The sequence below is a fragment of the Notechis scutatus genome, chromosome 5, assembly GCF_049901735.1.
Source record: "Notechis scutatus isolate UNSWTSFEM ecotype Mainland chromosome 5, rNotScu1.2, whole genome shotgun sequence".
NCBI classification, from domain to species: Eukaryota; Metazoa; Chordata; class Lepidosauria; order Squamata; family Elapidae; genus Notechis; species Notechis scutatus.
This window is the reverse complement of record NC_142013.1, coordinates 55,135,870-55,149,182: the sequence shown is the minus strand read 5'-3', so window position 1 is coordinate 55,149,182 and position 13,313 is coordinate 55,135,870. Positions and strand designations below refer to the sequence as shown.

The 13,313-nt window shown below is 36.2% G+C and overlaps 1 protein-coding gene across 6 annotated transcripts in view; it reads left to right on the top strand.

Annotated features, from left to right (window-relative positions):
• Nucleotides 1-9,674, top strand: part of PRDM15 (PR/SET domain 15) — a 51,611-nt gene extending 41,937 nt beyond the window's left edge. For 3 of the 6 annotated variants that reach the window (XM_026673998.2, XM_087967541.1, XM_087967539.1), the window contains exons 20-24: nt 851-934; nt 1,461-1,636; nt 2,529-2,609; nt 5,388-5,597; nt 7,949-9,674. In XM_026673998.2, the coding sequence (XP_026529783.2) occupies nt 851-934; nt 1,461-1,636; nt 2,529-2,609; nt 5,388-5,597; nt 7,949-8,425 (1,028 nt within the window). In that variant the 3' untranslated portion in view covers nt 8,426-9,674. Of the gene's footprint in view, nt 1-847; nt 935-1,460; nt 1,637-2,528; nt 2,610-5,387; nt 5,598-7,948 lie in introns of all 6 variants that reach the window. The other 3 variants (XM_026673997.2, XM_087967540.1, XM_087967538.1) reach the window with 1 other exon arrangement.
• The last annotated feature ends 3,639 nt before the right edge of the window (nt 9,675-13,313 follow it).

Genomic DNA, 13,313 nt, shown 5'->3' with positions numbered 1-13,313 from the left:
ATGGCAGTTATACTCCAGATATCTTCAGGAGTGAACAGTACACCTGTACACAGACAGTTGTTCCTGGGAAATGTCCAAAGAGTTTGAGCTGCTATATTGTTGTTATGGCTATACACACACATACACACATGGTGTAAAGATTATGGTTAGCATTCTTTAACCAAATATAATTTTACCTAACATATTTTATTTTTCTGGAAATAAATATTTTTACTTTCCACTATAACATCAGAGTAAAATGATGCACAGAAATATACATAATACATTTATACCAAAACCCAACAAATTACAAAAACAATAATAAAAGCCAAGTTTAAAGGAATACATTTTAGCGTATTTGCTAAACTCCAGAAAATAGACTGAAAGAAGTAAAAATGGAAGAACTGATTATAAAAAGCTGAAGAATATTTGTATTTTTGAAACATGTAAGAGAATTCTTCTTCCCTTTCCCCCTCAAGATTTGCTCCCCTGCCAACAAAACATTGCCAATTCTTTCTTTGCAGATAGAGACCCAGTCAAGAAAGACAAACTGCATATCTGCAGAAATAAATGCCCTATAAAATGGAAGTTTAGGTTTATTGTCCTTAATCATGCTAAATTCAACATTGCCAGTTCAGTCCTGAGACTTGTTTCTCATGAAATCAATGAACGAGCAAAAAGCAGGCTGTTATTGATATGGTATTGAGAGCAGCTTATCCCGGGTCCCAATCTTTTTTGCTAGAACTCTTGTTCCTATTGGATTATTTTAGTACTAAGGAAAGGCATATCATGTTACATACAATTTTATATTTGATATACAGCTCTATAAGAAACCATTGTTTTGGTACTTACCATGGTTTCTAATTAGCAGGGATCAAAGATTTCATGTGTGAACTCTGCGGAAAGACCTTTAGTGAGAGGAACACAATGGAAACCCATAAACTAATTCACACAGGTAAATGTTAGAATATTAATCCTAAAATAAAAATAAGTCTTCCTCATCTCTTACATTGTTCTGCCTTTTTTGATTCACTATTAATCAATTAATAAATGCCTGCTTCATGCATTATTATTGTAATGTATATTCTATAATGCCTTCTTTCTTCCCTGAACTTATGCTTCTGTGAAGTATTGTATTGCACTGTTCTGCTTTGCTATTGATTATTCTTTCTAGGATCCCTGCAAGTTTAGTCCCCAAACATCAGGCAAATGCCAAGTTGAGGAAGCTGTTCTGCTCCAAGAATGGAGAATCCAGTCTTCCAGATGGCGCTAAATTAATATTCCCAACGTAATTAATTAGTGCCATTCTAAGCTGAAGCTGCTAGAATTTATAATGCAGAATAGTTTACAGGGCCAGAGGTTTCCTGTTCCATTTTTTTCACCATAAACTCATTAAAAAGGGCTAAAATTGAAGTCCTCAGAAATTGAATATTAAGAAGTGTGATTGCATATTAATACAAAACGTTTTGTTTGACTACTAGTGGGAAAGCAGTGGACATGCTCAGTGTGTGATAAAAAGTATGTCACAGATTACATGCTTCAAAAGCATATCCAACTGACTCATGATAAAGTAGAAGCTCAGAATTGTCAACTCTGTGGGACAAAAGTTTCTACTAGAGCTTCAATGAGTCGTCATATGAGAAGAAAACATCCAGAGGTGAGTTAGTGGCAGATTAACAAGTAAGAATTTTTGTTGACTTTCTCTGAGACACATAAGAAATACAAATTCTTGTTCTGGGGCACTACTAGCAATCCAATAACCCAGGTCTCTTCAACCTTGGCAACTTTACCACTTGTGGACTTCAACTCCCAGAATTCCTCAGCCAGCATCAAGTCCCCAAGTGGTAAAGTTGCCAAGGTTGGAGAGCCCTGCAACAACTCATTTGTTTTTCTGTGGTGCTTATTAAGATGCTTCTCATCTCGATAAGGTTAATACATGATGCAGTGTTCTCTGCCCACAGTTAAAGACCACATGGATCTTGGTTTTTAATTTGGGAGAAATAGAAAGCACTAATGCCTAATATTAATAAGTTAAAATAGAAAGTCATATTTTCCTGATATACTGTAGTATTTAGGACTCCTTTGTCTAAATATTCTGACATTTTAAATGTTGTCTTGGATCACTTTTTAACAAGAAGAGAAATGTGGATGTTCAAAATATTTGATACCTATAAAAAGAACCAAATTAGAGCATTTTTTTTTATTTTGGGTTTTTACAACTTTAATCCATATGCTCTGAGACCAAACGATACAATATTTGGCATCTACTTATAGTTCTATAGCCAGCATGGATGAAAACAATTCGAAGAGGAAAAGATCTCAAAAAGATGTTAATCAGTGGAAAGACCCTTCCCTCTCTTTCTTTGCTACAGAATTATGGGATGGCTGTTAATGTTAGAACAAAGAAGAAATTGTGGCTATTGGTTTCAATTGAAAAACAGACTCAGTCCTTTTTTTCGTATCTTTTCTGTGTCTCCACAGCATTCTTTCCTACTGAGTGACTATCCTTTCTGCATAACTGCAAAATAATGTTGCTTTGGTTATTTCAGGTTCTTTCAGTTAGGATTGATGATTTGGAGCAGCTGTCAGAGACCACAACTGTTGATGCTTCATCTATAGGAATTGTGCAGGTAAAGTTCACATGTAGTCACATAAGATGCTGCATTCAATCACATGTTTTCATATTGTCTAATAAAGCCCATAGCTTGTAAAAAGAATTATCCAAGCATGCTTGCTTGGGGGTTCTCAGGAGCTTAATCAGGAAACCTTTTCAGAATACAGATTTTTATCCTATAGATAGAGATTTTGCAAATTCAATAGAAAAAATGAAATGTACTGCTTTTATACTAGGCATACATTTGGTGTCAAACATTTTACTATTTGTTGAATAAGAATACTTGTATGTTGATGCAGCATATGAACAATCATGTATTTAAATCAAGGACAATGGATCTGAAATTCCTAGAGATACGGACTCTCATATTTCTCCAGTTTTAGATGAGAGACATCTTAGGCACTTCTTTGATGAGATACATATGGAGTTCAGTCACAGGAAAACCACAAATCTGTTACACTTTTAAAAATCAACAGTGTTCTGTTACTTCATGGATTAGAGCATATTTACCATACGCATTAAATATTTCCCTTGGTTAGCAGCTACAACAAATGCTATTTTTCAAAAAAAAATCTAAACACTGGGGGCAGAAGAGTAGGAAATGCAAGAGGTATCATTTGTGATATTTTTATTTATTTCTTAGATTTATATTCCGCCTTCCCTTCAAGGCGGCAGTCATAACACTCCCTCCAAATTTTCCCCACAACCACCACCACTCTGGAAGGTAGGTTGGGCTGGAGAAATTGACCAGCCCAAAGTCACCCAGTGAGGCTCTGACTGTGACTGAGGATGGTCTTGAACCTGGGTCCTAATCCATCTCTTTAACTACTACATCATATCCTCTTTCTATTAAAGTTCTATAATTATGTTTAATAGCTATTTCTATTCAACCTCAAACATATATAAGATAACTGAACACTATGATAATTTATAGCCGAGGTAATTAACCAGAATACAATTTTAGTAGCTTTTTTATATATATAAATTTTATTTGGGTTTTCACAAAACATAATACAAATAAAACATCTTTTTTTTAAAAAATAGCATGATCCCGGGTTATCACTTCTCCATACAGACACAAACTCAATTTCATATTCATCTTTGTGTTCTATTCCATATCTTATTACTATTTTAACATTTTCTCCGTAATTTTTCCCCTCCCTTAGTTTTCTCAACTTTGTTTTTAATTATCTCATACCTATCTAAATTCAATTATATATCTTTTTCTAAGTTTCAATGTCTTTCTAATCATTATATTTATACTTTTGTCTGTCCTGTTTCAATTTCATATTTTCTTTTCTCATTAAACAAATTTTCCCACTGTTTTCCACAAATTTTCCACTGATTAGAGTATGATACCTTTGTATCTTTTAATTTTGTCCATTCAACTCTTATTTAAACTTCAATTTATGCCTTTACAATTATAACACATAACTTCTAATCAAATTCTGCTTGGTACATTCTTAAAATACACACTATGTTTTTTAAGAGAAGATATATATATAACAATAGTAAATAAAACACTTATTCTATTCCAGTTCAGCTCTATCATTAATGTTAGTTACATTCTTTAACATCTTTCACATTTCTTTTCAATTGAATATCATACTTCCTTAGGAACACTTATAATATTTCCATAATTTTTTTTCATATTTCTTTCATATTTCTCTTCACTTAAATTTTATAAATCATTAATAATAATTAAAATGTTCCCATCCTTTACTAATTTCATTCTCTCATTCTCTTTATTTCATTTATTTATTAACAAACATTACATTACATTACAATGAGTATTTTATCTATGATTTTAATCACACTTGTTTTTCAAATCTTAAACTTTTCACTCTCTTTCCCCCCTTTCCTTTTTTCCCCCCACATAAAATTACTTGATCATTAAAGATGGCTTCTTCTTTGTCCCACCCTTCTTGTTCTATAAGCATTTCTTGTTGTTTCTCATAGTTCCAGATCTCCATTTCTAAAAATTGAAATACAAAGCCAAAAAACCCTCTACCTTCTTGTGCATCTTCTTTCTGTTTTTTAAGTTCCATTTTCAGTTCTTCCAAGAGTGATGCCATTTTAAACACTTTTAAACAACTACCCGATTGATTTTAGTCATTTAAATCCAATAACCAAAGATCACCAAGTAATCCAAATAATCCAAAGCTGTTTCTTCTTGCTGCTTTTTTCCACTTTCTCTCCTTCGCCGCTTCAAAATCTTCTTTGGGAACAATGTTATTCTTTATAGTTCAAATTCCAGAGTACCTTATGTTATTGCTTTTTCAGTTCAACCCAGTCAACCAAAACTTTCTCTTCTTATCTTCCTCCTGCACATTCTTTTTCGGTCAAATTCTTCTTTGAGGTGGCCATTTCTGACCACTGCTGCAACTGCCTTCGGGAAAGGGAGTAATGGCCAGCTGGGGAGGAGAGATGCAGCTCTCCTTAACCCTACTGGTCGTCTCCCCCCTCTTCACCACCTCTACAGGGTGGCTTTGCCCCGAATCCAGCCAGCTCGGGGTGCTCCGGCGGCCAGCATGGATCAAAACCACGCACAATCGCAGATTTCAGTCCGTTGCCAAAGAAGCTCAAAGTGGAAGTCCTCAATTTTAGTAGCTTTTGTGCTGTTTTAGTATGGGCAATATCTTGGCTGAATCCTAAACAAGTAGAATCAGAGTTACTTATAATTTTATAATCTTCCCCTTTCAAATTAGAGTTTATCATGAGGTTCATTTATTGAAATAAAGTATTGTAAAATGGGAAAGGTAAAATTGAATTTTTTCAAAATGTTTTTCTATAGTCAGATCTAGCTCTGGAACAAAGTGAATTACCAGAAGGGAAGCATACAAAGGTTCATAAACGAGGTCATAAACAGAAGCACAAACCTGCCGAAGAAGAAGAAACACAACTTCCTGAAGATTCTGCCTTCACTGAATATACAGAAAAAGAAGTGGAATTTACAGGAAATGTAGGAGATGAAACTAATTCAGCAGTGCAAAGCCTTCAACAGGTGAATGCCACTTGCAAGCCAAAAAATGGGATAGAACTTTTAAAAATGTGACTTGTATCAAATATTTTAATGCGTAGTATTTACACAACAATGTTTAAGAATCTACAAATGGATTTGTAAAATGCTTCTAAGTAAAAGAAAGGAAGGGGAAATTATTAAAAATTAGGATTGTATAATGCCAAGCTTCCTCTCTAGTCAGAACAAATAATACATCTTTTGGGTGAAAAAAAAAGTTTGCCCTCTGCTGAAATAGTCACTCTCATATGTAGTAGGCCACATGCTGGAGTTGATATTATGCTCAACTAGTTACTTATGTATTGAAATGGAAGATTTCTGTAATTCTGTTGCCACAGACAATCTCTCACTAGTCAGTTTTAGACAGAAGTAAAGCTCTACAAGAGTGGAGTCTATTAAAAATGGTTCTGACCTGGTACCTGATAAGGTTTTATGAATGGACTTGGGAGTTTTCCACCTCATCTCTCATGATGCTGTTTAAATCCTGGGTAATGTTTCGGCTACAGAAATAAGCCAGGTGGTTGACACCATTGTTCCAAAATGAGCTCTTCCTTCTTTCAGAGTTTAGTGAACACTGATTTATTAGGTGATGGATAAGAGCAGCCAAGCATGGTTCTGTGCAGATAGAAGAACTCTTGTAACAAATTGAATCCAAATAGATTGAGGCTTTTTTAAAGACTTGTTTGAAATCTTATTCCATGGCAGTGGGTGCAGAGAAGCGGGCTTATTTCTCTATTTCCGTTGTGTCTGCATGGAAAAACTTAATGATGCTTATCCATAGTGTGAGGCATTCCTTCCATCGTGATTTTGGCGGAGGAGAGCCAGTATTGGGCTGAGTGTTAGGGAGACTTTTATTTTTATATATATTCTATCTACCTACCTACCTATCCACACATTTATACACACATACACATACACACATTTATACACACACACACACGTGTATGTGTTTGCGTGTGTGTGTGTGTGGTAGGTAGGTAGGTAGATTGTAGGTGGGTTTACTCATTGCTCTTAGGTCTGATTTATTGAATCGTGACTCGCTGAGTAAACCATTTAGGTAAGTTCACATAACTTACTAAACACTTTGTCATTGTCTGGAGGCCATTCCTGGACCAACAAACCCTGTTCGCAGTTACCTATGCCTAGTCACCTCCCATCTTGACTAATGCAAGGCACTCTACATGGAGCTGCCCTTGAAAAGTATCCAGAAGCTTTGATTGGTTTAAAATGTGGCGGCCTGTATGGTTCTGTGCAAGCCTAGATTTTCAAATGTATCCCCTCTGTTGCAGGAGTTGCATTGGCTGCCAATTTGCTTCTGTGTCCAATTCAAGGTGCTGATTTAAATCCCTATATGGCCCAGGACTAAGTTTTTTCAATCATATCTGACCGACCAGAGCAGGGAGGCAGGGAATGTTATGGGTCCTCTCTCTTAAGCAAGCCCATTTATTGGAATCAAGAAGAAGAGCCTTCTCCATGATGGCTCCCTCTCTGCAGAACACCATCCCTGCGGAAATAAGATTGGTCCTCACTTTCATACTCTTTTGAAAAGCCCTGAAGACATGATTCTGCTAACAAACCTAGAAATTCCAGGTTGATATGGAGCCTATCAAGTGGTTGGTCTGATTGTTACCATTGGAATTGGTTTATTGGCTTTTGAATCATGGTTTTATTTTTGTAAACTACCCAGAGTCACTGTGAGTAGGGCTATTATATAAATTTAAATTAATAAATAAATAAATAAATAAATAAATAATGGTGCTGGTTTTATAGAATAAAGGAATCCAAAATTAAACAAGTCACATTGAGGCTTTATGTGATGTGTTAGTAAATTCTCTACAGTTAATTAAAGCTAATGCCATATTGTCTTACGGCATAATTGTAATTTTATGTAATACTTATAAAATTACCTTGACCCAAAAATAATCAGATCATTTTGGGCGAGAAAATGTTTAAATTTCAGCTACAGACAGAAGAGAATTTGGGAAATAGGAAGAGAATCCTATTTCAATATATTAGCATTAGCATGAATTTTGCTTCACATTTTAATCAAAACCTGACTGAATCTATTTATGAATTGCTAACATGATGAATACTTCCCAAGGAAATTCATTTTAAATTTTCATTTTACTAGCATGAAGCATATTGAGTATTCAGTAATGCTTTTAGTGCTTAATGTAGTGATAAAGATAAATCATAATCACATTTATCCATTTTTTGGTTCAGCATTAGATTAAATTATTCCATTCTGTCATTTATATGGCTTGTATTTCCAATTCTAATAATCATATTGATAATTTCAGCCCTATCAGTGCTAATTTTCGTCACTCTTTTTTCAGGTGGTGGTGGCCCTCGGAGATCCAAATGTGTCAGCTCCTTCTAGCTCCGTTGGTTTGACCAATATTAGTGTTACTCCAATCACTACGGCTGCTGGAACCCAATTTACAAATCTACAGCCTGTGGCTGTAGGTCACCTTGCCACGCCTGAACGCCAATTGCAGCTAGACAATTCTATTCTCACAGTGACATTCGATACAGTTACTGGTTCTGCCATGTTGCACGGCAACCGCCAAAATGATATCCAGATACAGTCGCAGCCTGAGGCAACCAACCCGCCATCAGTAGCTCATTTTATAAACCTAACAACTCTGGTGAACTCCATTGCTCCACTAGGGAGCCAAATATCAGAACAGCATCCCTTAACATGGAGGGCAGTGCCTCAAACTGATGTCTTGCAGTCTCAGCCCCAGCCATCCCAACAGACAGGGCAACAGCAGGTTCAACCTGAACAACAGCAGCAAATGTACAGCTACTAACTTTTACTTGAAAGAAGACAACCAACCTCTGGATGGGTTTGCAGAAGCTCATTGGACACCAAACCTAAATCAGTTGCTGGATACCAAACATACAGGGAATAAAAGGCTTATACTATGAGGTGTATGCTGATGTTAACCTAGGAACTGGAAATGCCAAGCCCTTTAGAATTTCACACTCTTAGAGAAATCATTGCTACTTTAGCAGATTATGGTTACTGTTAATCAGCTGCAGGAAATAGGTGTGAGACAGATTTTAGGAGAGTTGAGATCAATGAAGAAAGAGGTGGGGGTAAAAAGTAGTAAATGCAAGTATACTGTTTTTAAAGAAGCAGAGGAAGAACGCTTCAATGTAAAGCTAGGATATGCCTGCCTGGAGTGCAAGAGCCTAACTGAGCAAAAAATAATTTTTTTTTAAGTTTTGCTTTTGCTTCCATAGACCAATTCATTGCATCTAATGGAACAAAGTGTGTGGAAGTCAGGTGGGGATAGTCTGTGTTGTGATATGTGCTTCGTTTCATGTATCATTTCCATTATAGTGATGGAGATACCACTCTACACATAAGACAACATGGGGTGTTACCTGAAATTAGATAGTCTAATGTTAAAGTAATATTTTATGGTCCTCTTACCTAGTAAAATTAAAAGCTGAATCCATCTCGTGATCTAAATGAGGTAATATATTTACAAAATTGCTTGCTAATTAAGTATAATGCTTATCTAATAGATGGAAAGCAGTTCTTCCCATTGAAATTGGTTTGCCAGTTATTAATTCACCAATTCGTCTGTTCTATCATGTCGTAAATATTTGGGTCCAGGTGGGTGAAAGGTCATTTTTCCGTAATACCCTTCATATTTCATTCTGTGTTCCTGGTAGATATTGAGGGACCCTTTCCAAACTGACATCATATATCCACTTGTATCATTTGTAGCAACTGATAGGAGGGTTCTGTTCTGGAAACAAAAATGCATAGCAGCTTACTCCCCGGATGCAAATTAGAGTATAATATCCATTGCAGGTGATACTGACCACAAAGAGGTAGACTGAACAAATGCTAAAGAAAAACATTTGTCCTAAGCAAAACATGGAAGGAAATTCATGTTATCCACTCAACCTAAAGGGAACATTTCTGAACTCTTACACGCCGTATCTGCTTGACGTTGCTAAATCCAAGTTCAGTCTATATCATCTGTATATGCTGATTAAATAAAAGAGAGTAGACCAATGGTTGATGGGGAAAAATTGAATAAATTTTGCCTTTGCATTTGTGAACAGTACTTTTTTCTAGGCAGGTAGTGAGGAACATATGTTTAAACTGTTGCCCAAAGTTGACCAATGATTTTCTTAAACCTGTTTCTGATAACAAATGGATCAACAAGGAATATTTTCTAACCTAGTATATTAAGTACTTGATTTATAAAAATTAAGAATCAGTTAATTCTAAGGAAATACAAATGAAACTGGCAACTAAATATTTATTTTGTGGAGGATCTCTTCAGAATACTATTTGGTTTGTTTGTTTTGTTTCCTGTACTGAGCAGAAGTTGGACTTGATCCATAAGTGACTCCTTCTCAATGATTAGGAAAACCATATATTACATTAATTTCTCAATGGAAACTATCACAGAGTTTTATGTAACACCTTTCCAAAAAGGCTGAAAAAGATGCAGTGAAGCATCCTGCATATGTATATAGTCCTAGGTCAGGGGATGTGGGCAATAGTATACTGGTTTGCAAGGTAGTCTCTATGTTAGAGGCCCTAGCTTGCATAAATTAGGATAAGCTTGAAAGCAGGGCTTTGGCTGCATTTATGGCATAGTGGACAAAATGTTGCGGAATTAACCAGCACAGTTCTTGGTGTTAAAAGGAAATATTGTGCGTGATACAAATAAAGATAGTAACCTAGGTTGCACCTTTTTTATCTTACTTTAAAAATGACACAAATGTTTTGATTGATCAATACTTAATGTATTAAGTAGTGAAACTGAATAGCATGATGGTATGTTTATGTACACATGTATGCTACAGTAAGGTTATAATGCTGGTAACAGAAACCAAAATACATGCCACAAGGACAGGACAGTGAAGGAGCATACATCCTTCACAGGACAGTGAAGGAGCATACATTGTAAGTTACAATTTTGTCACCAAGCAAACTTCAGCCAGATGCCATTTTAGAAGTCCTACATTTCACGAATGAGGGTTGTGGGAAGAAATATCCATCTGGTTAAGTTCCAACCTGGGAGAAAGGCATTGGTGACAAAATGGAGGCTGGAGGCTGATTGATTTATTGATGAAGCAGAACCACCAAGCGTGTGATTCTGCGCAGCTGATCACATGGAGCTGAGAGTGGGGGGAGGGTGTTATACCTTCTCTTGGGCTTTGCACTTGAACTTCCTGTTCCTGTGCAAGAACATGTATTCTATTGACTGTTATCAGGCTCCCAGGGGGCCATGTAGGGGTTATATAGGGGTCATAACTGGCTCTATAGCAAAGTACAAATCCTAGATTTTTGTCTAAGTTTGGTTGATGTCTGGAGTAATGCAATGAAGGGGGTTGTGTTCTTAAAGGATGTTGGGTAATTCCTATTGTGGCTTAATGGCTTTTTCCTGTGTTGGATCTTGGGTGAAGGTATTTGCTTATGAATAGAACTATCTATCTCTTTCTCTTAAGTGCTGACATCTGCTATGGGCTATTAAGGAAAGGTGGTGGCTGCTTTCTCCCTCTAAAAATGTTTCTCCATTTCTCATCCAGGGAAATATAATATTCTGACTTTTTAATATTTCTCAAAATATTTCATTCTTCTAGCAGAGGGATGGGTACTAATTTTCTACAGGATTCTGCAAGTTACACTAAATTGTGATTTCATAACTTTATGGAGAACAGCATCAAACTGACTCATCAAAAAAATAAATTTGGGCACTTTTCAATTTTCATTTCCATTATTTAAATAGCAATTTACTTAAGAAAATATTAAACCAAACTTATTTCAGCAACTATGGAGAGTGTACCAAAATTTGGAATGCAAGGTTGTATTCCATAATGCATAATGCATCTAATTTCCTGAAATTTATAGCCACTGAATATCAGAGAGCCATTCCTATATAGTATAAGAGAAAAATGATTCTCTCCATATTATTCATTTATAAAAATTCTGTCATAAAATAATTCCAAAGAATCTTTAATTCCCCAGAAAAAGATAATTCTCACAATAATGTCAAAAGTTTTATTGATACAATTTGGTAGATCACACAAGCTAAGGTCAGCTAGGTCTACCATCTAGCTACAGAAGGGAATCTTCAAGAATGGTTCCAGCTACAGCTGGCTTAGCAACCCAAGATTGACAAGGCAAGGAAGTTTGACATGCACAGAATTTTGATTCTGCAATTTTTCTCTCTGATAAGAATACGCAGAAAAAATGCACAGCATTATCAACTCCTGTTGAAACTACTTCTGTAAATTGTTCCATTGCCAGTAAATATATGCATTTGTTAACTCTAAATTTTGTGACAAACGATTAGGAGGTTTTGATAAAGCCACTACTGTCTCCCAAAGCATCTGGTAAATGACCCAATGCTGACAACCTGAATCAACAGAACTGATATTTTGTTTTTCAGATCAGCTTTCCATATATCTCCTTTTACCAGTGATGCAACTGGTGAAAACTAGGCAACATATTTCTCATTCCACAAAGGTTGTTAGAAATATCAATTTACTGGCTAGACCAATATCAGAAATGACCATTTGACTTGATTGGGCAAAGCACAGCCAGCCTCTTTGCTTATAGTCTCCTGTGTATTCTATATCAGTGGTCCCCAACCTTTTTTATGCCGCGGCCCGGTACGGCATCAGCGTGCATCAGCATCACGGCGCCGCCCGGGGCGCCGCCATCTTGTTTTGATGAAAAAGTGCTTCCGGTGAGCTTTCTACCCGGAAAAGCTCACCGGAAGCACTTTTTCATCAAAACAAGATGGCGGCGCCAGCAAACCAGTGGCCCGGTAGGATTTGTTCCACGGACCGGTACCGGTCTGCGGACCGGTGGTTGGGGATCCCTGTTCTATATAATCTGTCGTTTGAAAAAGAACAAATGAAAGAAGAAAAGGAAGGGAGGGGAAACCTAGCAAGGAGGATCTGTCTTAATAACATCTAAACAAGAAGCCTAGATGATCTCTTTTTAGTTGTATTCTCTGAACTCTGAACATGTACCAAGAATTTATCCAAGAAGTAGATAAATAACTACTTCATCTAGGGCTAACCTGGATTTCTGTATGTACAACTTTTGTCTTCCCTCATGCTTCCTTCTATTCACTCTTTCCCAATCAACTTATTTTTATATCTAGAGTTTGATTGTATTGATTTAATTCAAGAAAAACTATAGAATCACACAACTAGCCCTTGTGTTATGTGTAGGTACAACTTTGTTGTTTTATATTTTAAAGCTTTAGACAAGAAGAGATACCAGGGTATCCTATAGATAGCTTGCTGGGCTAGGTGCCTGGACTCTATAATCAATAACTTTGTATAATCGCTGTCATGAAAATCAAGTGTCTCTGAAGCTACAATGAAGGTAAAAAACTATTTTACTGAAAGAAAAATTCAACAAAATTTATACAATAAGAATATAACCAAATACAAAGAAAACATCTCTCCATTAGGTCTACTCAAGCAGAGGTTAAACAGCCGTCTTTTTGGGGTGCTTTGCCTTGGAACTCTGCACTGAGCAAGACCTGAACTTGATGGCATAAATGGCTCCTTATAACTTATGATTCTCTAATGCTGTGAATTATTTTGAATTATACCATAGTGGCGCAGTGGTTTAGAAAGCAGTATTGCAGGCAAACTCTGCCCACTGAGTGACAGGCTCAGAGTTGACTCAGCTTTTCATCCTTT